General features: G+C 47.1%; 1 protein-coding gene across 3 annotated transcripts; it reads right to left on the bottom strand.

Moving 5' to 3' along the window:
• Positions 1-872: 872 nt before the first annotated feature.
• On the bottom strand, positions 873-17505 carry LCTL (lactase like). Of its 3 annotated transcripts, XM_049777906.1 has the most exons (13): positions 17391-17505; positions 16936-17081; positions 15540-15627; positions 15182-15291; positions 14398-14526; positions 14087-14182; positions 9303-9357; positions 9048-9209; positions 8148-8422; positions 6932-7058; positions 6196-6395; positions 4130-4193; positions 873-988 (listed from the first exon to the last, which is right to left on the bottom strand). In XM_049777906.1, the coding sequence occupies exons 1-13, from the start codon at positions 17503-17505 to the stop codon at positions 873-875; spliced, it is 1683 nt and encodes a 560-aa protein (XP_049633863.1). The 3 variants fall into 3 exon arrangements, with proteins under 3 accessions (XP_049633863.1, XP_049633864.1, XP_049633865.1); XM_049777907.1 differs by lacking the exons at positions 4130-4193; positions 6196-6395; positions 15182-15291; ... (1 more) ...; positions 16936-17081; positions 17391-17505 and having other exon boundaries at positions 14398-14487; XM_049777908.1 differs by lacking the exons at positions 4130-4193; positions 6196-6395; positions 14087-14182; ... (2 more) ...; positions 16936-17081; positions 17391-17505 and having other exon boundaries at positions 14398-14487.
• Positions 17506-23887: the final 6382 nt, after the last annotated feature.

Genomic DNA, 23887 nt, shown 5'->3' with positions numbered 1-23887 from the left:
TCACCCTCCCTAGTCCCCTTTTACCTTCCATATACCTTCACTGCCTGCTTCTGGGGCAGCCTTTTATTTCATACACTCTCTCTCTTCTTTTTTGGCACTGCTTTGCACTGCTGTTAAGAAGGGGTGCCATGCGTGTTTCTTTCATAGTAGATTCTTCTCTATTCTAACTGCACTCTGCTCTTTGTGTCAAGCATCATAACCATGGACTGGTCCTCCTAATTTTCATCTCAATTGTCTCTGGATATTATTCCCACACTTTTATTTTCCTTATATCTCAGAGCTGAGTGAAATCATACTATCTTTATCCCTCTCTGTCACATTTCACTCAGCATAATACTTTCCATGTCCAAGATGGTACTATCTAGCTAAAATATTTCTGGGAAATATTGGTTTAAGTGGAAAATATTTTATGAAAGCGGTTGTGATGATTCCTTTTTGCAAAATGAAAATAAGTGCATAATAGACATAAGTGTTGGAGTGATAGTACAACATGAAAGGCACTGGGCTTGCACACAATAAAACACAATACCTCATCTGGTCCCCGAGCCCGCCAAGAATAATCCCTGAGCAGAGAGCCAAGGATAAACTCTGAACATAGCTGGGTGTGGCCTAAAATCTGAATAAATAAACAGTAGAATATTAACATTGACTTTGAAAGGAGTGATTTACAGGGTGGCTTTTAAATTTTATTTATGCTTATTGCTATTTTCTAATTCTTAAATCCCAGTATCAGACCACTCCTCCCCCCAGTAAAAGAGGAAAATAAAAGGAGCTTCACAGCAACTGATAACAAATGTACATAAGTCTTCAGAGCAGAGGAGAAAGATGTGATGGTTGTCCTTGAAGGTTGGAGCTGCCGAGTGGTCAACCTCTCAGCTGTGTTTCTGCAGGAGGAGCATGAGGAGCACTGCAGCGAGCAGTACGCAGAGGGTGCAGGCAGTTGGGGTGACGATCTCGGTCACCATCTGCATGTGACCTCTCAAAGGCTCTGAAAGTCAAGAAAACCAGCGAGAGCCAAATGTGCACCATATAGCTTTATCTTGCACGTTCCGGTTTGCAAAGGCAGTCCCAAATTTTCTCTGTCGTCTGTTGCCATTAAGAGAGCCTCATGAATTTAATGTTATAAAAAGTTATGTGAGGGCTTAGTAGATATTTCTGGAAATAATGGGATAAAGGGCACCTAGACAGCTATTCCGTGATTTGTAATATATAGTTTAAATGCATATTAACCCTTGTGTTGACTGTACATTAACCTATAAACATTAGTCTCCATGGTCCATTTTCTACAGTTTTTTTTGGGGGGGGTGTCACACCCGGCAGCACTCAGGGGTTCCTCCTGGCTCTACACTCAGAAATCACCCCTGGGCAGGCACAGGGGACCACGTGGGATGCCGGGAATTCGGCCACCATCCTTCTGCCTTTACCTCCAGGCTATCCCTCCAGCCCCTTTCTACAATTTTTATAATTAAAATTTCATGGTAGTGCTAGAGTGATAGTACAGCAGTTTAGGCACTTTCTTGCCTGCAGAGGACCCTGGGCTCAATCCCCCTAAGTGCCATCAGAAGAGTGTTTTCTTAGGGCCAGGAGTAAGCCCTCTCTGCTCAGTTGGGGTATGGTCCAAAAAATCAAAAAATGGAAAAAAACAATTTTTCCCATGGTAATTTTAGCCTGCATAAATAAGAAAAGTTATAGGGCTGGAATGATAGTGGGTAGTGCATTTTGCCTTGAAACACGACAGATCCAAGTTCGATTCAACATCTGATACTGTAAGTTGGGCTTCAGTTCATAAACAGAATACACCCCCTTCACCTATGCAAACATTCCCACCACCACATATCCTCCCCTCCTCTCCCACCCCTACCTGTATTCGTAACAGGCATTCTACTTCTCTCATTCTTTAACATTGTCATGCTAATTGTTAGTGTAGTTATTTCCCTAGCAGCATTCACGCACTTCTTTGTGTGGTGAGCCTCTGATTGTGAGCCGGTCCTTCAGGCCTTCCAGCCCCTTAACTCTATTGTCGACCTTATTACAATAATGCCTTAAGTTTTTCTTAATACCCATAGATGAGTGAGACTATTCTATGTTTATCTCTCTCCCTCTGACTTATTTCACTCAACATAATAGATTCCATGTCCATCCATGTATAGGACAATTTCATGACTTCATCTCTCCTGATGGCTGCATAGTATTCCATTGTGTATATGTACCACAGTTTCTTTAGCCACTCATCTGTTAAAGGGCATCTTGGTTTTTTCCAGAGTCTGGCTATGGTAAATAGCACTGCAATGAATATAGGCATGAGAAAGGCATTTTGAAGTGTATTTTTTTGTTTTGTTTTTGTTTTTTTGTTTTTGGGTCACACCCGGCGGTGCTCAGGGGTTACTCCTGGCTGTCTGCTCAGAAATCGCTCCTGGCAGGCACGGGGGACCATATGGGACACCGGGATTCGAACCAACCACCTTTGGTCCTGAATCGGCTGCTTGCAAGGCAAACACCGCTGTGCTATCTCTCCGGGCCCTGAAGTGTATTTTTGTGTTCCTACAGTATATCCCTAGGAGTGATATAGCTGGATTATATGGGAGCTCAACTTCCAGTTTTTTAAGGCATCTCCATATTGATTTTCATAAAAGCTGGACTAAACAGCATTCCCATCAGCAGTGAATAAGAGTTCCTTTCTCTCCACATCCCCATCAACACTGATTGTTCTTGTTCTTTGTGACCACATTTTCTAATATAAGACAGAAAACGTTTCTGATTTTCTTTATAGAGAGGAAAAGAAAACTCTAAAATTTAGGGACTGGGGAAATAGTGCAGAGTCAAGAGGCATTCCTTGAATAAATAACAAAAGGACTCGAGTTCTTTTGGGGGGTGTGGGGGTGGGGGCTTGGGAGTTACTCCTGGCTCTCAGAAATCACTCCTGGTAGGCTCTGAGTACCCCACGGGATGCCAGAGATTGAACCTGGGTCAGCTATGTGCAAGGCAAACGCCCTACCTGCTGTGCTATTGCTCCAGCCCAAGGATCCGAGTTCTATCCTTGGCATCATGTGAGCCCTACAAGCATCACCACATCACCACAGTACTACCCTGGTAGCTGCTGAGCACTGCCATCAGTATTTCTAAGCTCCCTAGCCACTCTGTGGTACCCCCAGTATACAAACCATCACCATCCCTACCACTACCCCAACTCAGTGAAATGATATCTGTCAACTCTTGCACAGTTACATCTTTTTTGTGGGGGAAGTTGAAGCAATTTGGGCCACACCTGGCAGTTCTGCAAACCTTACCCCTATACCATCTCTCCAACCCCTGTTGCATGATTATTTTACATCTCTGATCTTTTCATATTCTGTTGAGTAAGAAATAGCCTGCGTGAACTGTGAGAGAAGTTAGTGGGCTGGAGTTGCATGCAGGAGGCCTAGGTTATCCCTGGCACCATGAGTGACACTGAACACCATGCCAGGAGTAGCCCCTGAATACTGCTGGGTGTGACCTAAAAAGAAAATGGAAGCCAAATGCTGTAGGAGAGATTGGGACCTTGTTTTATTCACTGCTATGTCCCCAGAGATTAAGTAAAGCACCTGATAGTTGCTGACACTTAATAATTCCTTGCTAAGTGAGTGAATATAATAGCTGGAGGATTGTTTATTTGGTTTTAATTCATTTTACTTGGTTATGGTGGTTAGTGTCTTCCCTCACACAAATTCCACTGTAACAATGTGAATCCACAAAATCGACAAACTATAGTAGATAGCAATGTGTTTTCCTGGTAGATTTTTTTTTCAACTTTATTTATTGCTCAATTGATTGATTGTCAGGCCACACAGCATCACTCAGGGGTCACTCCTGGCTCTGCACTCAGAAATTGGGGGACCATATGGGATGCTGGCGGGGATCGAACCCAGGTCCCTCCCAGCCAATGCCCTATCCCTGTGCTATTTCTCCAGCCCCTAGATATTTTAAGATACTGTTTAAATACATCAAAAGTTAACACTTTCATAGTTAAGTTCCATTTTCTGAGCAAATGCTTTGCCACTGAGCTATAACTGAGAAAATCTTTTGTCATTTGGAAGATTGACTTTTAGATAGGTCATCTTAGCAAAGACAGTTAAAGTTAAAACACACTCACCAGCAATGAACTTCTGGTTATTGACAATGCATGTTTCCAAGGCTTTCTGGTGCCAACTTTCCACCTAATACAAACGAACAGTTTGGTTTTCTTTCTTTTTTATCTTTTCTCTGTTTGAAATCACCCTTGTTTGTTTTTGATTGGGGCCACGCCCAGCAATACTCCGTACACTCCTGACTGCACTCAAAAAATCACTCCTGGTGGGCTTGGAGGACCTAATAGAGGGATCTAGCCCAACTCAGTCAAATGCAAGGCAAGTACCCTCCCTGCTGTGCTTTGTGTTACTTTTTTGGTTTTTTTTTTTTTTTCTTTCGTTTGGGGTTTTTGTTTTGTTTTTGGGTCACACCCTGTAGTGCTCGGAGGTTACTCCTGGCTCTGCACTAATGAATCATTTTTGAATGATAAATTAGATGTGGGTTTTGGTTTTTTTTTTGGTTTTGGTTTGGTTTTTAGGTCATAACAGACAATGCTCATGGCTTATTCCTGGCGCTGAGCTCAAGAATCACATCTGGGGGCCGGAGAGATAGCATGGAGGTAGGGCATTTGCCTTTCATGCAGAAGGTTGGTGGTTCGAATCCCAGCATCCCATATGGTCCCCTGAGCCTGACAGGAGCGATTTCTGAGCATAGAACCAGGAGTAACTCCTGAGCGCTGCTGGGTGTGACCCAAAAACCAAAAAGAAGTCACATCTGGCAGTGGTTGGGGGGGATCATATTACCAGGGATCAAACTTGGGTCTACTGTGTGCAAGGCAAGCATCTACCCACTTTACTATTGCTCCTGCCTCTAAGTGTGTTTCTTTTTATCTGCTTGCCAGACCAGATTGTATTTGCAAGCATTTGCTGTAGATGATGACTAGTTCAATCCTTGCATTGCACATGGTCACTTGAGCATAGCTAGGAGTCACTTCTGAGCACATAGACATGAGTAGCCATGGGCACTACCAGTTATGGCCCACACCCACCTGTCCTCCAAATCTGCTTGCAGTTTAAATGAAATTTTATTAAATGCCTATGTATATGTCCCTTGTGACGATGTCAGAATATTCTCAGATAGGATCTTACCATGCTTTACTAGTATTGCAAAACTAGTGAAATCTTGAGAGCTAATAGTCTTTATAGCCCCATTAAGTTCACCCTCAAAGAATATTACTGCTGGGCCGGGCGGTGGCGCTGGAGGTAAGGTGCCTGCCTTACCTGCGCTAGCCTAGGAGACGGACCGCGGTTCGATCCCCCGGCGTCCCATATGGTCCCCCAAGCCAGGAGCGACTTCTGAGCGCATAGCCAGGAGTAACCCCTGAGCATCACCGGGTGTGGCCCAAAAACCAAAAAAAAAAAAAAAAAAAAAAAGAATATTACTGCTGAGGGCCCAGAGAGATGGTACAGTAAAGTGCTTGCATTTTACACAGCCAACCTGGGTTCAATCGCCAGCATCCCATATGATCCCCTGCAACTGCCAGGAATGATTCCTGAGCTCAGAGACAGGACTAACCCTGAAGCACTGCCAGGTGTGACCCAAAAACAAAAAAAATTACTGAGAGCTTTATAAAAAATGTCTATGAAGACAATCTAAATTGTGATTTAGTAGCACAGCGGTAGGGCATTTACCTTGCACATGGTCAACACAGGACAAACCCCGGTTCAAATCCTGGCACCCCATATGGTCCCCCAAGCCTGCCAGGAGCAACTTCTGTTTTTTGTTTGTTTGTTTTGGTTTTTAGGTCACACCCGGCAGTGCTCAGTGGTTATTCCTGGCTGTCTGCTCAGAAATTGCCCTGGCAGGCACAGGGGACCATATGGGATGCCAGGATTCGAACCACCATTCTTCTGCATAAAAGGCTAATGCCTTATCTCCATGCTATCTCTCCAGCCCCACAGGAGCGTTTTCTAACCACAGAGCCAGGAGTAACTCCAGAGTGCCACTGGGTGTGACCCAAAAACAATGCTACTGTGGATAGGGCACTTGTCCAACTCAGGTTCAACTCCTAGCACCCCATGCCGTCCTATGAGCCCTGCCTGGAGTGAAGAGCCTAACTGAACAAGGAGCACCAGGCTTGATTAGTTCTACCTCTGTGGGATTGGGAAACCCATTGGCAGTGATGATCCTCTTGTAGTATTCGGCGGAAGCCTTGGCATAGCGTGGCTTGTTTCTGTTGTTAAAGTCAACGTAGAAGAATCCATATCTTTCTGAATATCCTTTCTCCCATTCCAAGTCATCCAGCAGAGACCAGGCGGTGTACCCTTTTATAGTGACACCATCCTTTATGGCTGCAAGGACATTTGATTTAATTTACTTGGAAAATAACATTGTAAAGAGGAAAAGACCAGAGATGTGAGTTGTAACTCTTGGTAGAATCTTGTCACTTTATCTGTCACTTTATTCAATACCCAGCACCAGGGGCATGTATGTATATATACTGTATGATTCCTAGAAGTGATGCCCAAGCAAGTAGTTCCCCTTTACTGCTGAGTTGGTCCAAATACAAAAAAGTTCTTACATGGTTTCATTTGAAATTATAGGTGTTTTTGGTGGGAATTGTGGGAGCACACAAGACTTACTCCTGGCTCTGTACTCAGGGCTTCTGGCAGGGCTTAAGGGACCCCTTGGGGTACTGGGGATCAAACCTGGATTGCTTGCTTGCAGCACCCTGCCTGCTGGACCCTCCCTGCCTGCTCTCTAGTCCCTCGTTTGAAATTTGGAAACAAGTTCAGCCTATGGTATGTTGCTAAGTTTTGCTTAAGAAACTTGGATATATGTGAATATTATACAAGCAGTACATGAAAAGTCTTAACTTATATCTCACCTTTTAGCATTTCATTTATGTAGCTCTGAAGGTACCGAATTCTCCACTCATCACATAATTGAGTGCACTGAAATTTCTGAGATGCTCCGTTCTCTGTCACATATATGGGAGGGTCACCATACTGAGTCTGTAAGGGAGTCACATAATGTACACATTACATTCTAACCTGCAGCTGGATCTCTGAGCAAGGCCCCTATATGAACACATCCATGTCTTTAGTGTATTTAGGAGGTGACAGTTAACATTGATTCAGAAATAAATATAGGCAACAGGCAGATTCATGCAAGAGATGCTCTTTCCGAATAAATCAGCACCATTTTGGAGAAATAGGTCTGTTCTTTCCCACATTACGTTTTAGATGAGAATCCGGGCAGCAAAATAAAATAGAAATGAGAATTTTAGTAAAGATAAGATCACATCTTTGGGATCAGAGCAATAGTACAGCAATAGAGTGTTTGTCTTGTATGTAGCCAATGCAGGACTGACCCGGGTTTGATCTCTGACATCCCCCAAGCCTGCCAGGATCAATTTCTGAGTGCAGAGTGAGGAGTAACCCCTGAGTGCTGCTTTGTGTGGCCCCCCCACAAAATAAATCACATCTTATGATTTTTCACAGTGGGCTTTGGATAATGCCTATGTCAGTCTTCGGCACCTATGTTCATTGCAGTGCTATTTACAATAGCCAGAATCTGGAAACAACTCAGATGCCTGACATCAGATGAGTGACTAAAAAAACTGGTACACATATACAATGGAATACCATACAGCTGTTGGGAAAAATGAAGTCATGAAATTTTCCTATACATGGATGGACATGGAAACTTCTGCTGAGTGAAATGAGTCAGAGGAAGAGAGATAGATGCAGAATACTCTCACTCATCTGTAGGATTTAAGAGAAATAAAAGACAGTATGTTAATAATGCCCAGACAATAGAGATGAGGGCTGGAAGAACCAGCCCATGATATGAAGCTTACCACAAAGTTTGGTTTGTGCAATTAGAGAAATAATTACATTAACAACTATCATGGCAATGGTAGTGAAAGAAATGGAATGCCTTGTCAAATATAGCAGGTGGGGAGGAGGAAGATAGGGGACATTGGTGGCAGGAAGGTTGCACTGGTGAAAGGGGATGTATTATTTATGACTGAAACCAACTACAAATGTTATTTGTAACTGTGGTCTTAAATATAGTATTGAAAAATAAATAGCATCCACCTGAGCAAAGTTGAGGAGCCTTCTGAGCCCCCATGGCACAGAATGGAGCCATGTGGACCCTAACTTGGGCCACTCTGGATCAGCCAGTTCTACCAAGTCACGATCGTTCTTGTAGCTGGGCCCATGGCGTGAGGGGCTATTTCTGTCCATGATGTACAGGGTAGTGAAGTGACCCAGTCCCAAGAAATCAGATGAGCCTTTAATGAAGTTTTTCTCCTGGCGTGAGAACACAGGTAGCCTTGACAGACCCAGGCCTTGTTCTGCACTCTTTCTTCCTAGTGGGAGGAAGAGGAGGGTGCATCAGAGGTTGTTCTCAGTCATTTTGTTGTTTTCTGCCATGAACACACTAGCATGTTTGCCTAAAGGTTATCTAAATGCTGGACTTTGGGAATCATTTGCATGGGATAGTTTTGGAATTTATTTGCATGAGAAAAAATAGATTTGTTTTCCGTTCAACTTGAGTTCTTACTTTTGAATCCTTGGTGGTAGTGGGCACGCCCAGCAATGTCAAGGCTGGCCTCTGGCTCTGCTCAGAGATCACTCCTGGCAGTGCTGGAAAACCATGTATGGTGCCGAGGATTTAAACTCAGGTCAGCTGGGTCTGACTCAAATGCCTTATCCGCTACAGTATCAATCGGGGCCTTAAATCAAGCTTCATACATTCAAGTCATGCATACTACCACTTAACTACATCCTAAACTACACTTGACTTCTATTCAGGAAAATAATGGATGGGATGTGTGGAGAGGTAGAGCTGGCAGGGCACTTGCCTTACACTCAGCCGACCCAGGTTTGATCCCTGGTACCACATATGAATCCTGCTAGGAGTGATCCCTGAGCACTGCTGGGTCTGGCCCGTCAAAACAAAACAAAGTCAGTGAGTAGAGTGACTTGGCTCACCAATGCTGTCCTTCATGACTTGGGGGTAATCACCAGCATAAATGGGGTTAGCAAACCAGCCCAAGCAGAACTGTAGGTATCTCTCAGCAGCGTCTACGTCCTTAGGGTTACTGATGTCCACAGGTTCCCCCCACGCACAGTTTAAGGAAATCCCCACCAGCCCTTCAAAGAGAGAACAGAGGGGATAAAGGTCAGGAATGGGGATATCCGCCCCATGGGCACTGCTCTAATTTCAGCACACAGAGCAAAACTTACCTTGCTGCCTTCTGCGCCATGAGGTATCGTAAGAATGCCAGGCTTGGGCATGGGCCTAAAACAAGAGTAATCGATGGAGGGAATTCATGGAGAGTAATTCTCTCCCCTTTCAACCTGACATGGATTTTCCTTCCTAAAGGGTCTATGTGAGTCCTATTCTCCTTTGTTTCACTTCGGCTATTTCAATTCAGTTTTTTTTTTTCCTTTTTTTGAGGGGAGAGGCCATACCCAGTGGTGCTCCTGGCAGGCTTGGGGGACCTTATGGGATGCTGGGGATCGAACCTGGGTCTGTCCTGAGTCTGCCGTGTGCAAGGCCCTACCATTCTCCCCCCACCAATTCAGTTCTGACAACTAGAGGTACATACTCATGGTCTTAATGGTCTAAATGGCACAAAGAACTTTCAAACTTTCCTGAGCAGTCTTGGGAGATAGAATCTAAAATGTGCCAATCCAGGGGTTGAAGCGATAGCACAGCGGGTAGGATGTTTGCCTCACACGTGTCCAGTCTGGGTTTAATCCCTGACTTCCCATATGGTCCCCTGAGCCTTCAAGGAGTAATTTTTGAGCACAGAGCCATAGGGGTAACCCGTGAGTGCCACTAGGGGTGGCCCAAAATTAAAAAAAAAAAATCTGGGAGCTAGAGAGATAGTACACCAGGAAGGGCACTTGTTTCACATGCTCCTAATCTAGATTCCATCCCTGGTATCCCATAAGGTCCCCAGGAGTAATTTCTAAATTCAGTACCAGAAGTAAGCCCTGAAGGTCCCTGGATGTGACAACAATAAAAGTTGCCAATCTGCCTTTTATGCATATTGTCCCATGGGGCCCCATGGTCGTGCACAGCCCAGCATCTAACAGATATGGAGTTAGCTCAACAGTGGTTCTTGAAGTTCTCTTTCTGTACCAAAGGCAGCACCAGACACTGGGAACTTGAAATGCAAGTCCTTGGGCCCTGGTCCAAAGTTTGAGTCAGAGGCTCTGACAGGCCAAGCTCGCCATTTATTTATTTATTTATTTATTTATTTATTTATTTATTTATTTATTTATTTAATTTGGTTTTGGGTTACACCCGGCAGCGCTCAGGGGTTACTCCTGGCTCTACGCACAGAAATTGCTCCTGGCAGGCTCGGGGGACCTTATGGGAGAACGAGATTCAAACCATCATCTTTCTGCATCTAAGGCAAATGTCCTACCACTGTGCTATCTCTCCGGCCCCCTATTTATTTATTTTTAAAGTTATATTATTTCTGGGGCCAAAGAGAAAGTACAGAAGTACTGCCTTGCATATAGTCAATCCCCGTATGGTTCTCCAATTCCCAACTAGAGTAATTCCTGAGTGTAGAGCCTGGAGTAAACTCTGAGCACTGCTGGGTTTGGTTTGGCCCCCAAACATAAAACAAACAAAGCTTAAGTTATCGTTTTCTTTCCTTTGTGTCAGAGCCTCATGTGCTTTATCCATTGTGTAAAATCACCAAATTTATTAAGACCGTCATGGGAGTCCAGTGCTTCCCAAGTTTTGAAAAGTACTGATTTGAGCACTAAAGATCTCAAAGGCTCAAACTAAAGATCTAAAGAACTAAAAATCTCAAACACATTATGGGAACTTTATCACTCAGAATACATTTAATTCATTTCATAGCCTTTTTTTCCCCTGGACATTTTGCCAGTTAGCAAAAACTAGAAAAAAATGGGATGGAGGGCATTGTAGAATGTGGTCAGGGTCCAGGACAGCCAAGCAGGTGGTGGGAGTCACAAGGTTTAAACTTGCAGTTACAAGTTGGTCCTGGGATGTGCTGTGCTGCTTGCAACTAATAACACTGATTGGAGACAGAGAGGTGTCTGTAGGCTGGAGTACAAGCATTACATGCAGACCCTAAGCTTGATCCCTTAGTGACCTACAAATACCAATACAGGAGCCAGAGAGGTAGTGGTAGGGCAGAGTAGTAGGGCATTTCCCTTGTATGCAGCCGACCTGGGATGAACCCGGGTTTGAACCCTGGCATCCCATATGTCACCCAAGCCTGCCAGGAGCGATTTCTGAGAGCAGAGCCAGGAGTAACTCCTGAGCACCGCAAGGTGTGGCCAAAAAACCCAACCAACCAACCAACCAACCAAAAAACCAAACCCAGAAATAGCACTAGAGCACCACTGGGTGTGGCCAAAACAAAACACCAAGTATTCATTACAAAGAAAAAATGGTAATCGTGGAGACAAGTTTACAAGATTTTTTTTTTTTTTTTTTTTGTGGTCACACCCGGCAGCGCTCAGGAGTTACGCCAGGAGTAACCAGAAATAGATCCTGACAGGCTCAGGGGACCATATGGGATGCCAGGATTCGAATCACACTTCTTCTGCATGCAAGGCAAATGCCCTATCTCCAAGCTATCTCTCCGGCCCCTCAAGTAAATTTTAAATGAGAGGCTAGAAAGATTAGTGCAGTTGTCTTGCATATGACTGACCAGGGTTTTATCTCGGCACTACATGTGGTTCCCATGATCCCATGATCAGCACAGAACTGAGAGTAAATCCTGAGCACTAGTGGGGTGTGGCCCAAAACAAGGGTTGGTGTACATATGCACAAATACATACACTATACACACTTATATGACACACACAGAATAGTAGGGAAAAGATACTATTTTGCTTTCATTGTGTATATGTGATGCTAGAAACCAAACTACACTATGTGTCAGATTTGGGGAGAGGAGATCGGCAGGGCTTAGGGAGCCCTCATCTAACTGTGCTCAGGAAAAAATTCATGCTCTGTGCTCAGGAGCCATGTCTAGTGGTCTCTTGATGCCGAGACAACCTTATGCAGTATCAAGGATTAGAGCCAGGTTCATGATCACAGCTTCAAACAAGGTTAGTTCTTAATCTCTGTACTTTCTTTCCAGCCCATTATGATTTTGCTTACAGTGACACAGAAATTGCTCTATATTTTTCCAAAGCAAAATGGAATTGTTTCACGAGTATAGGGGTTGCAGAATTGGGCCACACCTAGCAATGCTCAGGACCTACTCCTGGCTTTCTCTGCTCACAGGTCACTCATGAGGGTGGTTAGGAGATCATATGAGTTGCCAGGGTTTGAACCCAGGTCAGCCACATGCAAATTAAGTACCTACTGTACTTACCTACTTACTTGAAGCAGGGTTTTTTATTGGGGGGGGCTATACTGGCAGTGCTGAAGGGTTTCTCCTGGCTCTGTGCTCAGGGTTGATTTCTGGCAGTGTTTGGGGAACCATATGGTGTGCTAGGGATTGAACCCTAGTTGGCCACATGGAAGGCAAACACCCAACCCCTTGTGCTATTGCTCCAGCCCTGCAACATAGGTTTTTGGTTTTGGTTTGGTTTTTGGGTCACACCCAGCAGTGCTCAGGGGCTACTCCTGGCTCTACTCTCAGAAATCACTCCTTGCATATGGACTATATGGAATGCCGGGATTCGAACCACCAACCTTTTGCATGCAAGGCAAATGCCTCACCTCCATGCTATCTCTCCAGCCCCGCAAGATAGTTTTTAATGAAACTTTAGAAAGATGTAAAGGAAACAAAAGAGAGAGTGGCTGAGAGTGAGCACAGGCTTCTCCAGAGTGGAAGTAAGCAAAGTAACATGGAGATAAGCAAGTGAGACGCATGTTCAAGGGAGAGCTTTGGGCCAACCCCACACGGTCTTGCATGAGGGCTGAATGTCACATTGCTCAGCTCATGCTGGTCATAGTTGAAATTGAAAGGTGGCCCCTGAGTTATCACTGAAGGTGACCTTAGAGCATGGCCTATAAAGTATGGCAATCATACTAGCAGTTGCCAGTCAAATAAAGAAAGATCGAGAAGATTGAAAAGACTCTCCCTGACCAAACCTGGTAGCTAACTGCTCTGTCCCCTGGTGGCCCTTTTTCTTTCCACTTGCTCGAATCGCTCACCTTCCACTGAGTTCATTGGAGGTCTCCCCCCCCCCCCCCCGCCCATCGTGCCTCATGTTTGCCAGGCATCATTCATGCTCCATCACAATTCCCCCACACCCCACACCAGGATTTCTCAGCAGCCTTGTAGCTCCAAGAGGCTACCTTCAACACCTCTTTAGCTGTCTCCTTCTGGTATCCTCTAGGATGCCTAAATGCTACTCCACTGTACTCAAGAAGAGTCTGTTGTTTTATGCTGTTGGTAGTGATTGTTTCCTGGGTTGTTTGTTTTGGGCCACACACCCAACAATGCTCAGGAGTTACTCCTGGCTATGTCCACAGGACCATCTAACCAATTCACTATATTAGCCCTCCAGCCCAGACCCCAGTTTTTAATACCCACACATTTTCCAGTAGGTTTGGTGGCATCTCTTTTTCTACTTCTGACTTTCTCTTTGCTCCTCCACTTCCCTCAAGTCCAAGTCCCAGAGAGCACTTGAGCCCCACTGCAGGCCTAAGCCAAGCCCTCACTTCCTTCTGCTCAGTCAAAAGGAACCTGGGCCCAGCCCTCCTGACTTCTTCCCTCCCCAGGCAGTGGGACCTCAGGGTTTTCACACACATGGAATCAAATTGATCCCTTTACTAGACTGTAAGCTCTAGAGAGTGGCCAAGACCAAATTAGTGGCCACTGCATCCAGCAGAAAATCCAGCAGAGAGTGCTGAAGTTGACATCACAGGAAAGTGAAGATTCAGGAAGGTCATTTTATATGCCCAGTATGGCAGCAGGAGAGGGAGAAGGTTCAATCTCTGGGGCCCAATAAACTAGAACCAAGGCCAATCCTCCTCTACCTCATTGTCCTCAGCCACTGCCACAGAGCCCCCTTACCTTTATGATGTGGTGTGCGGCCTGATAAAGGCCTGTGCCCGGCAGCTTCAGACCTGGAGTGTGGACTCCGGTTTCAAAACCCTTTTCCACCATTGTCTACAAGGAAGGCAAATGGGCCTGTAAGGTGTGTGTGTGTGTGTGTGTGTGTGTGTTTGGGTAGGACTCTGGTTTCAAAACCCTTTTCTACCATTGTCTGCAAGGAAGGCAAATGGGCCGGTAAGGGGTGTGTGTGTCTGTGTGTGTGTCTGTGGGTGTTTGGGTAGGACTCTCAGGTCCAGCAACTGGGTTTTCCTGGAGAGGAGCCTGCTTACCCGAGGGTCACTGAAAGTGATCCAGTGCTTCACCCGATCCCCAAAAGCCTCAAAGCACAGATTGGCATAGTCACGGAAGTAGGTAGCCATGCTTGCATTCTGCCAGCCACCATATCTGATCTGGAGCAGCTGTGGAGAGTGGGGAGAAGCTGATTATCCAAGACTGACTCCAGAAAAAGGCTTTTGGAGCTGAATCGCCCTATTTGTGGGAAAAATGTGGTGATGATGGCAACAGACTGTGCCTAGAGGCAAGGGGAGCAAGATGCAGGGGCTTGGGTTTGAGACTTTACTTAATAGCGATGGACCAGGAAACAGTTAATTTAGTTGTGGAGTTCATAGCCAGATAGTACAGAGGGTAGGGTCCATTGCATTGTTTGAGTCGGTTTGGCTAACTGCCTCAGAAGATCTCAACTACACAGATCCCTCCAGTAGGAGGGGCTGAACAGGCAGAGCTGTGCAGCAGGGCCATCTGCTGAGCTCACGGCCTCCAGCCCAAAGCCAGAAAGAGGCTTGAGCCTCTCCTGGGTCTGGAGGAAGTTTGAGGAGAAGCAGAGATACACCCTACTCCACCCCCAGCTTCCCAGACAAGCAGGTGAACTGCCACTACCTAAAGGAGAAACTGAGGCAACTCAAGATGCAGATGCAGAAATTTAACAGGGTCCTGCTACAGACACTGTGCACTCAACCTTCCCAGGAAGGAGTCAGGCCACGGGTCTTCCCTCGAGAGCATTTCAGGGTGGTGTGGAATGGGGTAGGAGGCACCCCTGGCCACACCTGTGCTCACCTGCGGGAGGTCCCAGTGGTGCAGGGTCACTATTGGGGTGATGTTGTTCCTCAGCAGGGCGTCAATGAAGTCGCTGTAGAACTTAACCCCCTTCTCATTCACCTGCTCAGCTGAAAGCAGGTAGAGTGGACTCAGTTGGAGGAGACACTAGACTCGAGCTTTGGGCAGCAGGGTCTGGGCTTGTCCCAGCTGCTCAACTAGGGTGTCCAGACCCTCCTGAGGTCCACTCTCCCACCCCAACAGACCCCAACACCTGCAACTGAGACACCGGGTCTGTGGCTGCTCTTCTTCTCCAATGTCCCCACAAAACCAGTGTGGACACAGGCTGCCCATGGAATGCAGGATGCTGCCTTCTCACCTCGGACTCCTGTGGGGAGGAGCCTGGGCCAAGACATGGAGAATCGGTAATGGCTGACGCGCAGAGCCCGGAGCAAGGCCACATCGTCCTGCAGAGACGGGAGGAGGGAGCAGGAGGGTCACTGGGACAGGCTGGGCTGGGCGGTGGTCACTGCCCTGCCAGGCTCACTCCTGCCAGTCTGTCCTCTCCTGGTGAGAGCAGGCTGTCCCCTGGAGGGGCTACATCCACTGGCCTCTTCTCCAAGCATCCACAGTCACATTAGTGAGGTTCTGGGGGGAAATTTGAGAGAAGCTGACTGTTCCTGACAAAGCTGGGGGTGAATCTGCTAAGAAATGAAGCCAGAAAGGCTGGAGCAACAACACAATAATTAGTGTATTTCGCTTGAACACGGCTGATCTGGTTTTTGTTTTGCTTTGTTTTGGGGCCGTACCTGTCGGCACTCAGGAGTTACTCCTGGCTCTCTGCTCAGAAATTGCTCCTGGCAGGTACAAGAGACCATTTGGGATGCCGGGATTCGAACCATCGTTGGTCCTGGGTCGGCTGCTTGTAAGGCAAATGCCCTACTGCTGTGCTCTCTCCGGCCCCATGATCTGGGTTTAATCCCCAGTATCTCCTGAGCACCATCAGGAATGATTCCTGAGGGGCAGAGCCAGGAATAACCTCTGAGTACCACTGAATATAGCTCAAAAACCTAAATAAATAAATAAATAAATATAAAGGAGAGAAAGAAATGAAGCCCGAGAGGTATGTGGAACAGCGCAGAGAGGCTGTACAAGTTGCCTCTCCAAGAGGAAGAGCAGGGGAGTGGGGGAGCAGAGTGCAGACAGGCATTGGCACTCCTGCAGCTTATCCCAGGCTAAGGCACTGAGAAAGTGAACCCCGATCCACCGAGCCCACATCTGAAATCTCAGGGCAACCTGAAACCAGGTACCCACACCGTGTAAGGATGGGGTGCTGAGCAGAACACTGCAGGGGAGGGGCATGGCCTGACCACCCCAGCCTCTCACTGCCACTGCCCCCTAGCACATGGCCTCTGCCCTCCTCTCTCTCCTCCTCTCAATCACCCCCCTCTTTTTTTTTTTTTTTTTTTTGGTTTTTGGGCCACACCCAGCAGTACTCAGGGGCCACTCCTGACTATCTGCTCAGAAATAGCTCCTGACAGGCACGGGGGACCACATGGGACACGGAAATTCGAACCAATCACCTTAGGACCTTAGGTCCTGGATCGGCTGCTTGCAAGGCAAACACCACTGTGCTATCTCTCCGGCCCCAATCTTTCCCTTCTCTTTCCCTTTACCCCTCTTTCCTCCCTCTTGCAGTCTCTCTTTCCTCCCCATTACACACACACACACACACACACACACACACACACACACACACACATTCACACACTCACCTGGGCCTTATAGTAGCTGTCGCAAGCCTCCTGGGTCCCACCTGCCATGGTCCTTGTGAAATTATCCCAGATGCTGGGCCCCTTCCCATCCTGGTCCCACGCACCCTCCGTCTGGAAGGCAGCACTCCCGACAGCCCAGGAAAATCCTACAAGCAGAAACACCACGTTGGGTCCTGGATTCCTCTCAACCCCTATAGCTCCAGAGAGAGCTGGCCCAGAGAGACAGGACAGCGGAAGGCTTTTGCCTTGCACACAGCCGACATACAGTCCCTTGGGCCCAACCAGGAGTGATTCTTGAAGACCTATATCTCCCTGCTCTAAATAAATAATTGAAAAAGAAAAGAAAAAGAAAAAAAAGACATTAGGAACATCTTTTGGGACCGGAGAGATAGCAAGCTGTAGGACTTTTGCCTTGCAAGTCACAGATAGATGGGCAGATGGACAGGCAGACATACCTCGTGGGAAGGTCCCGTAATAGAAGGTGTCTTCAGGCAGTCCTGGCTTGGCAGCTTCCAACATATATGCCAGCAGCAACACTCCCCAAAGGAGGACCCACCACGCTGGTCTCATGGTACCTGACCCTCGCCCATGCCTGAAGCACATATGAAAGTACAGCCTGGGGGCCAGAGAGATAGCATGGAGGTAAGGCGTTTGCCTTTCATGCAGAAGGTCATCGGGTCGAATCCTGGCATCCCATATGGTCCCCCGTGCCTGCCAGGAGCAATTTCTGAGCATGGAGCCAGGAGTAACCCCTGAGCACTGCCGGGTGTGACCCAAAAAGCCACAAAAAAAAAAAAAAAAAAAAAAAAAAAAAAAGAAAGTACAGCCTGGCTGCAGTTAGGCCCCAGCTCAGGGGGCAGGGAGGAGTGGCAGGGATGGAAGTACTAGCTGTAGACTCTGGAGCCCATAAGCAGAGACTGAGGCTGATATCAGAGTGGACTCTGGGGCTCCACATTAGAGGGAAAAAGCTTGGTGAATCTCAGGTCTGAAGCCCTCTTCTGATGGGGGGGGGGATCCAGTCCAGAGCCCAACCTCAGGGCCCAACTGCAGCCTGATGGTGGAGACACCCCACTACCACCACCAAAGTCTGGCCTGAGTACAGGGATAGAAACCCCCCCCCCCCCATGTCCCGAACTGGGCAGGGCCTTGAGTGCTAAGGACAGGCAGGTTTCTGCCCTCACACCCATCTGATAGCTTACCCAGGACTGTGTTTGATCCCAGATACCCTCACCAGCTGCTGGGGCAGAGAACTCACAGACTGCACCCCAAGGCCTGTATTGTCCCCAATAGTGGAGCCCATTGAACCATTGAAGTCTGCAGCTGGGGGTGTGGCTAGGGGCTGAGCACCCACAAAGAGCCACAGTAAGCAGGGCTGGCCCTGAGTCAGCAGTTCAGCTGGTCACTCATGCCCAGGGGGCAAGGGTAGCTGCCCTGGCCTTGATGCCCTTTATGGGCATTACAGCTCAGGGGGGAATTGCTGCTGTGAGTCTGTCGGCCCCTTCCTGCTGCCTTTCTCTCCTGCCCTCCTCTCAGTTCCGGTCATTCCCTCGCCAGTCAGGATAACCTGCTGGACCATTCTTCACTCTACTGGGGCCTCAACAGCTTCTGCTTCCCATCCTGGCTGCTCCAGGGTGCTGTAGCTCTCTAAACCTCTACCACCAGCCCCCTGGCTTTAACTGTGCCCTTCACACAGTGCTCACCAGGAAGGTTTTACCTTTTGAAGTTCATTTCTTACTACTCCTCTTTCAGACTTTGGGCAGCATCTCCTCCAGGTAGCCTTCCAGTGCCCACCCCACTCAGCCAGGTCAGTGCTGCTGCTGGCCTAGCTTGGCATCTCCAGGTCAGCTACTTAAGTTCTGGAAGGCAGAGGCATGCCTGCCTTGCCAGCACTTATGGGGTAAATGTAAATTATACAATGATTGCCCTAAATGTAAAATTTATATAACATTGCCCTGAATAGGTGCTTCCAATCTAGATTTCCTGGATTAATTAATGTGCAGCTCCTAGCATTACTGAGGCAGAGAAGGCCTCTTAAGTTTTGGGTCTGAACCCAGCCCCTAGCCAGGACAGGCAGATCCTGACCGGCTCTGGAGCCCCACATGAGCCTCGATGCTCTCATTGAATTCCTCCTTGACTCACATGTGACTAGTACTCAGAGATGGATTTGAGGGGCCACTTGGACACACACAGAGGCTGCTTTTCCTCCAGGGGGTGGGCTGGGCCTCTTCCACAAGCTCCCTAGTGGGGAGCTAAGGAGCTCCCTACCAAACCCTGAGGCATCCAGCACTGTAGCAGGTCAGCCCCTGAAGAGGTTGACTGATGGAGGGATGGAGAATGAGGCCCTTTTCTTCCAGCTCGGAGTACGCGTCTGCCACCCTGTCTAGCCCACGGTTCTGAGGTGAAACGGCGGGTAAACAGCTCGCAGACAATCAGGCTCGTGGAAATATTTGCTTTATTCGGATGGACAAAACTGAAGTCCAAAGACTCAGATTCAGTTCCAGCCAGCAAAAAGCTCCCGCCTTCCACAGACCCTTGCTCTTATACTCCAGAGTCAGGTCCCACCCATGGTGGGATCAGATACCAACCAATGGTGGAAGCAGAATCAGGTCCTACCCTAGGGTGGGGGCAGAATGCCAGGTCACACCCTAGGGTAGGGCACAATCACCTAATCAGATTAGGGTGAGCAACATAGTAATCCCCCAAAATATTTACATACACAACACAGCACATCCTTGGGGCAGGGGTATTGAAAAAAGGGGAACCAGCACTGGGAGTGGGGTGGCTTTCTGCTAGTTTTCTACATCCTTTTCCTAGAGCACCTCTGAGTGCTCAGCAAATGCTCCAAGAAGGGAGCAAGGGGGAGCAGAGGAGTGGAATGGGTTTTTGCCTATAGCCTTCAAGGTCTGACTGGGGGATGCAGTAGAGAAGGGAGGGAAAGGAAAAGAAGGACTTGTGCTGTCACTCTAGTCTAGACAGTTGCCCAAAGTGGAGTCTGAGGACAAAGCCAGAGGTAGAAGTAGCAGTGTACTTGGGGAGGGGGGTGCATTCTATTCTGTACTGTTTTTAACTTGGGGATCTACCTACAGTATTGCTCAGGGATCATTTTTGATGGGGCTCAAGGAACATATGTGATGCTGGGGGTCAAACCTTGCAAGGCAAGTGTGGTAAACCCTGTATTAGCTCTCTGTCCTCTATAACAGCAATTTATTTATTTAGTTGTTGAGGAAACTGTGCTCAGGGATCACTTCCGACAGAATTCAGGAGACCATAAGTGGTGGCAGGTTGAACCAGGTTCCCCCGTGCAAGTCAAACATCTTACCCCTATACTACCTTTCTCTGGCTTCCCACTAAAACTTGCAGGGAACCTTCATACTCTTCAGAGCCAGATGGAGGAGAAAAATGACCTCACATTTCTTGCATGCAGCAGGAATCCCTTTGGGAGGCACCTACAGGCACAGGGCAGCTGGCAAGACAATCAGGTGACCACATGGTACATCCGAATCAAACCTGGGAGAAGCTTCCAGCCAGCAGCTCGTGCTCTGTAGTCATCAGAAAACGCAGTCATCAAAAACTGATGTCAACAGCATGCCTGGGATACTGGCCCGTGAGGGGTGCTGAGGTTGCTGGGTTCCTGGAACCACTCCACAGCCATCCCTCCCCTGCCAATCTTTACTCAGCACATCCGGGACACTCCCAGTGGCTGCAACCTCTGCTGGCTGCTGCTCTTCAAGCAGACCCTTGCTCTAGGCCTCAGTTCTAGGGCTACCTACCCGCCAGCCACACTCTGGGAAGCACAGACCTGGCAGCACCACCTGCATCTTATTCAGGTCACCTTGTGTACATGTGTTTGCCATCTACATGTTCCATGTACGCCTGTTCGTGTCATTCACCCATGAGCCTCCATGGAAGGAGTTTTGCTGCTCATGGTGGTGGTGGTGGTGGTGAGGGACAGGAGCTGCATTGCCCAAGTTGGACTTCAGGATGCAGGCCGGCTCCAACGCCTGCCTTTTCTGCTTTAAGGGCCTCGAGACAGTGGGGGTGAGGCCTTAGGGGCACCTATTTACTCTCCTGCTGTTTACAGAAATCAGCACCTTCCCAGGTTCTGCTGCCCCCCCCCCCCAAGAGACAGCTGAGTGGTCATTAGAGATTTTTCTCCGACTTACAGAGAAGGTAGAAATGAAGCAGATGGAGCTCTCAAAAAAAGATAATACAGTGGGGAAGGCACTGGACAATTCCTTGCATGTGGCCAATCCTGATGGACTCCTTAGCATCCCATATGGTCCCTCAAACCTGCCCAGAGTGATTTCTGAACACCAGACTAATCAAAAGGAGGAGTCTAAGCAGGTTTCACAAGGCCCCCTTTGCAGCCAGAGGTGTGAGTTCTATTTCCACCCACTGATTCTGCTTACTGTGTGGGATCTTTGGCGAGCTCCGTCACCCTTACAGCCATGTGTGTGTGAGCCTGCAACTAACACAGGGGTCCCTCTTGTGCACCACCACCAAGAATTCTCAGGGATCCTGTCATTACAGTGTGGACAGAGGGACACAGTGGAAGCACAAGTCATTGCCATAGTATCTGGGGTACTAAAGGGTAATAAGACCCCTCTCCCCCTTTCCTCTCTGGGACCCTTTGTGACACTGGTTGGGTCTCCATTTGCTCTGGTCACACAAAGTAGGCATATGTGTAAGCGGCACACCTGTATACACAGTTTGGTTTTCTGTCATAATGTTGCACACGGCTGGCACCTTGTTTTATTTTCCTTTTCTTTCTCGCTTTATTTTCTTTCTTTCTTTCTTTCTTTCTTTCTTTCTTTCTTTCTTTCTTTCTTTCTTTCTTTCTTTTCTTTCTTTCTTTTTCTTTTCTTTCTTTCTTTCTTTCTTTCTTTCTTTCTTTCTTCTTTCTTTCTTTCTTTCTTTCTTTCTTTTCTTTCTTTTCTTTCTTTCTTCTTTCTTTTTTCTTTCTTCTTTCTTTCTTTCTTTCTTTCTTTCTTTCTTTCTTCTTTCTTTTTCTTTTCTTTCTTTCTTTCTTTCTTCTTTCTTTCTTTCTTTCTTTCTTTCTTTCTTCTTTTCTTTCTTTCTTTCTTTCTTTCTTTCTTTCTTTCTTTCTTTTTCTTTCTTCTTTCTTTCTTTCTTTTCTCTTTCTTTCTTTCTTTCTTTCTTCTTTCTTTCCTCCTTCCTTCCTGTTCCTCCTCCTTCCCTCCCTCACTTCCTTTATACTTTCCTTCCTTCCTTCCTTCCTTCCTTCCTTCCTTCCTTCCTTCCTTCCTTCCTTCCTTCCTTCCTTCCTTCCTTCCTTCCTTCCTTCCTTCCTTCCTTCCTTCCTTCCTTCCTTCCTTCCTTCCCCAACTGGACCTCCCAGAGGTCACAAGAGCCACCCCTAGACACACAATTAGTGGCAGAGCTAACACTCACCCAGCAAACATAATCTTATTCACATAAGGTGACAAGAATGATCTATGAGGTCTTGGCTAGAACAAAGCCATTTATGTGTAACCTCCAGATCTCAGCAAAAGAAGAGAGACCAACCCAAGACAAGAGAACAGTCACTCTATCCAAAATGTTAGCCATCCAGTCTTTTGAGTGTAAATGGAAAAGGAGGCTCTTTATTTCTTATGTAGGCACAAGTACTATGATACAGATGCTTAGATGGGTATCAGATCATTATAGAGAAGGGAAGTAAAACATGGAAAGCCCTGAGAGAAAGAAGCTTCCACCTTCTTTTAATGCTTCAAACAGTAGAGAAAGTTTTTGTTCTAGGTTGGCAGTTAGTCCTATAATATCATTGTTGGATACAGAACTCATCATCAAAGGAAGATGATTAATTGAGGCCAGGAAGATAGCCCAAAGGGCTGGAGCACATACTTTGCATCTGGGAGCCACAAATTGAATCCTACTCAGTTCCCTAACACTCCAGTAGCCCTTGGAGCACAGATTTTGCCCCAAAATACACACAAGAAAACCAAGTAGGCTTTATCATAATAAATGATACTTTTATTTCTTTATTTTTGGTTTGGGGCCACATCAGGTGATGCTCAGGATTTACTATTGGCTCTATGCTCAGGAACTATTCCTATTGAGTCTCTGGGGATTATATGAGGTGCTGGGGATTAAACCTGGGTCAGCCACATGCAAGGCAAGAGGCCTACTGGCTATACTATTGCTCCAGTTTTAGCAAATGATAACAAAGTCCTCCTTTGCCTTTTGGTCTGTGGCAAGGGCAAGAGGTGAAATGGCAAGGGCAAGAGGTTCTCTGGGCTATTGTGATCACTTGAGTAAGCAATCCCTCCTCTTTCCACCCAGCAGAAGCCTAGAAATTGACCCTCAACTCCAGGTCAATTCCAGGTGGATCTTTCCTCCTCTTCCCTCAGTTGATAGCTACAGTAAGCTGAAGGCCACTGCTGTGATGCTCCATGGCTGGTGTGCATTAGGCTGTGGGCATGGTGCTCTCTGGAGGTTCCTGTGTGCAGGGTTCACATGCCTGGCTGTGTGTCTCAGATCACACTCTCGGTTCTAGCACTGGGGACCCTGGAGTTAATAGCATAGTGTCCCAGTAGGAAGCAGATACTTGGATCCACTGGTCCACACAGATGATGTTTTTACAAACACCTGAACTAGGTCACCAGGGTTGTCCAGGTCCCCTTTCCACATGCTGTTGGAAAGGTGTGTCCTTTGTCTTTGTCTCTGAGCATAGATTCTCCTGGTGGTGTTTTCCCCTCTGTATTTTCTGGCTTGAAATCAAAATCATGAGGAGCACAAGCCTTTTTGGGCCCTGGAGACTGCAAGGCTGCAAGAGCTCGAATTGTTTCTGTTTCTTGGAATCCAAGGTTTCTAAGACAGATTCAGCGTGTTGTGTGTCCAGCCTCTCCAAGGACATCTGGAAGAGGTGGGGGGCACACAGCAGTTTATGGCAGGGTGCATAGATGTCCCAGGTCTCTGCCTGCTTGGTCACTTG

Source organism: Suncus etruscus, chromosome 1 (assembly GCF_024139225.1).
Source record: "Suncus etruscus isolate mSunEtr1 chromosome 1, mSunEtr1.pri.cur, whole genome shotgun sequence".
In the NCBI taxonomy this organism is placed as follows: Eukaryota; Metazoa; Chordata; class Mammalia; order Eulipotyphla; family Soricidae; genus Suncus; species Suncus etruscus.
This window is presented reverse-complemented; position numbering and strand designations above follow the sequence as displayed.

Coding starts and splice junctions, on each gene's coding strand:
- LCTL (XM_049777906.1), bottom strand. CDS start 17,505: ATGAGACCAGCGTGGTGGGTCCTCCTTTGGGGAGTGTTGCTGCTGGCA. Junction 14,527..15,181: donor ACCACTGGGACCTCCCGCAG/GTGAGCACAGGT, acceptor CACTCTCCACAG/CTGCTCCAGATCAGATATGG. Junction 989..4,129: donor TAACCAGAAGTTCATTGCTG/GTGAGTGTGTTT, acceptor CTTGACTTTCAG/AGCCTTTGAGAGGTCACATG.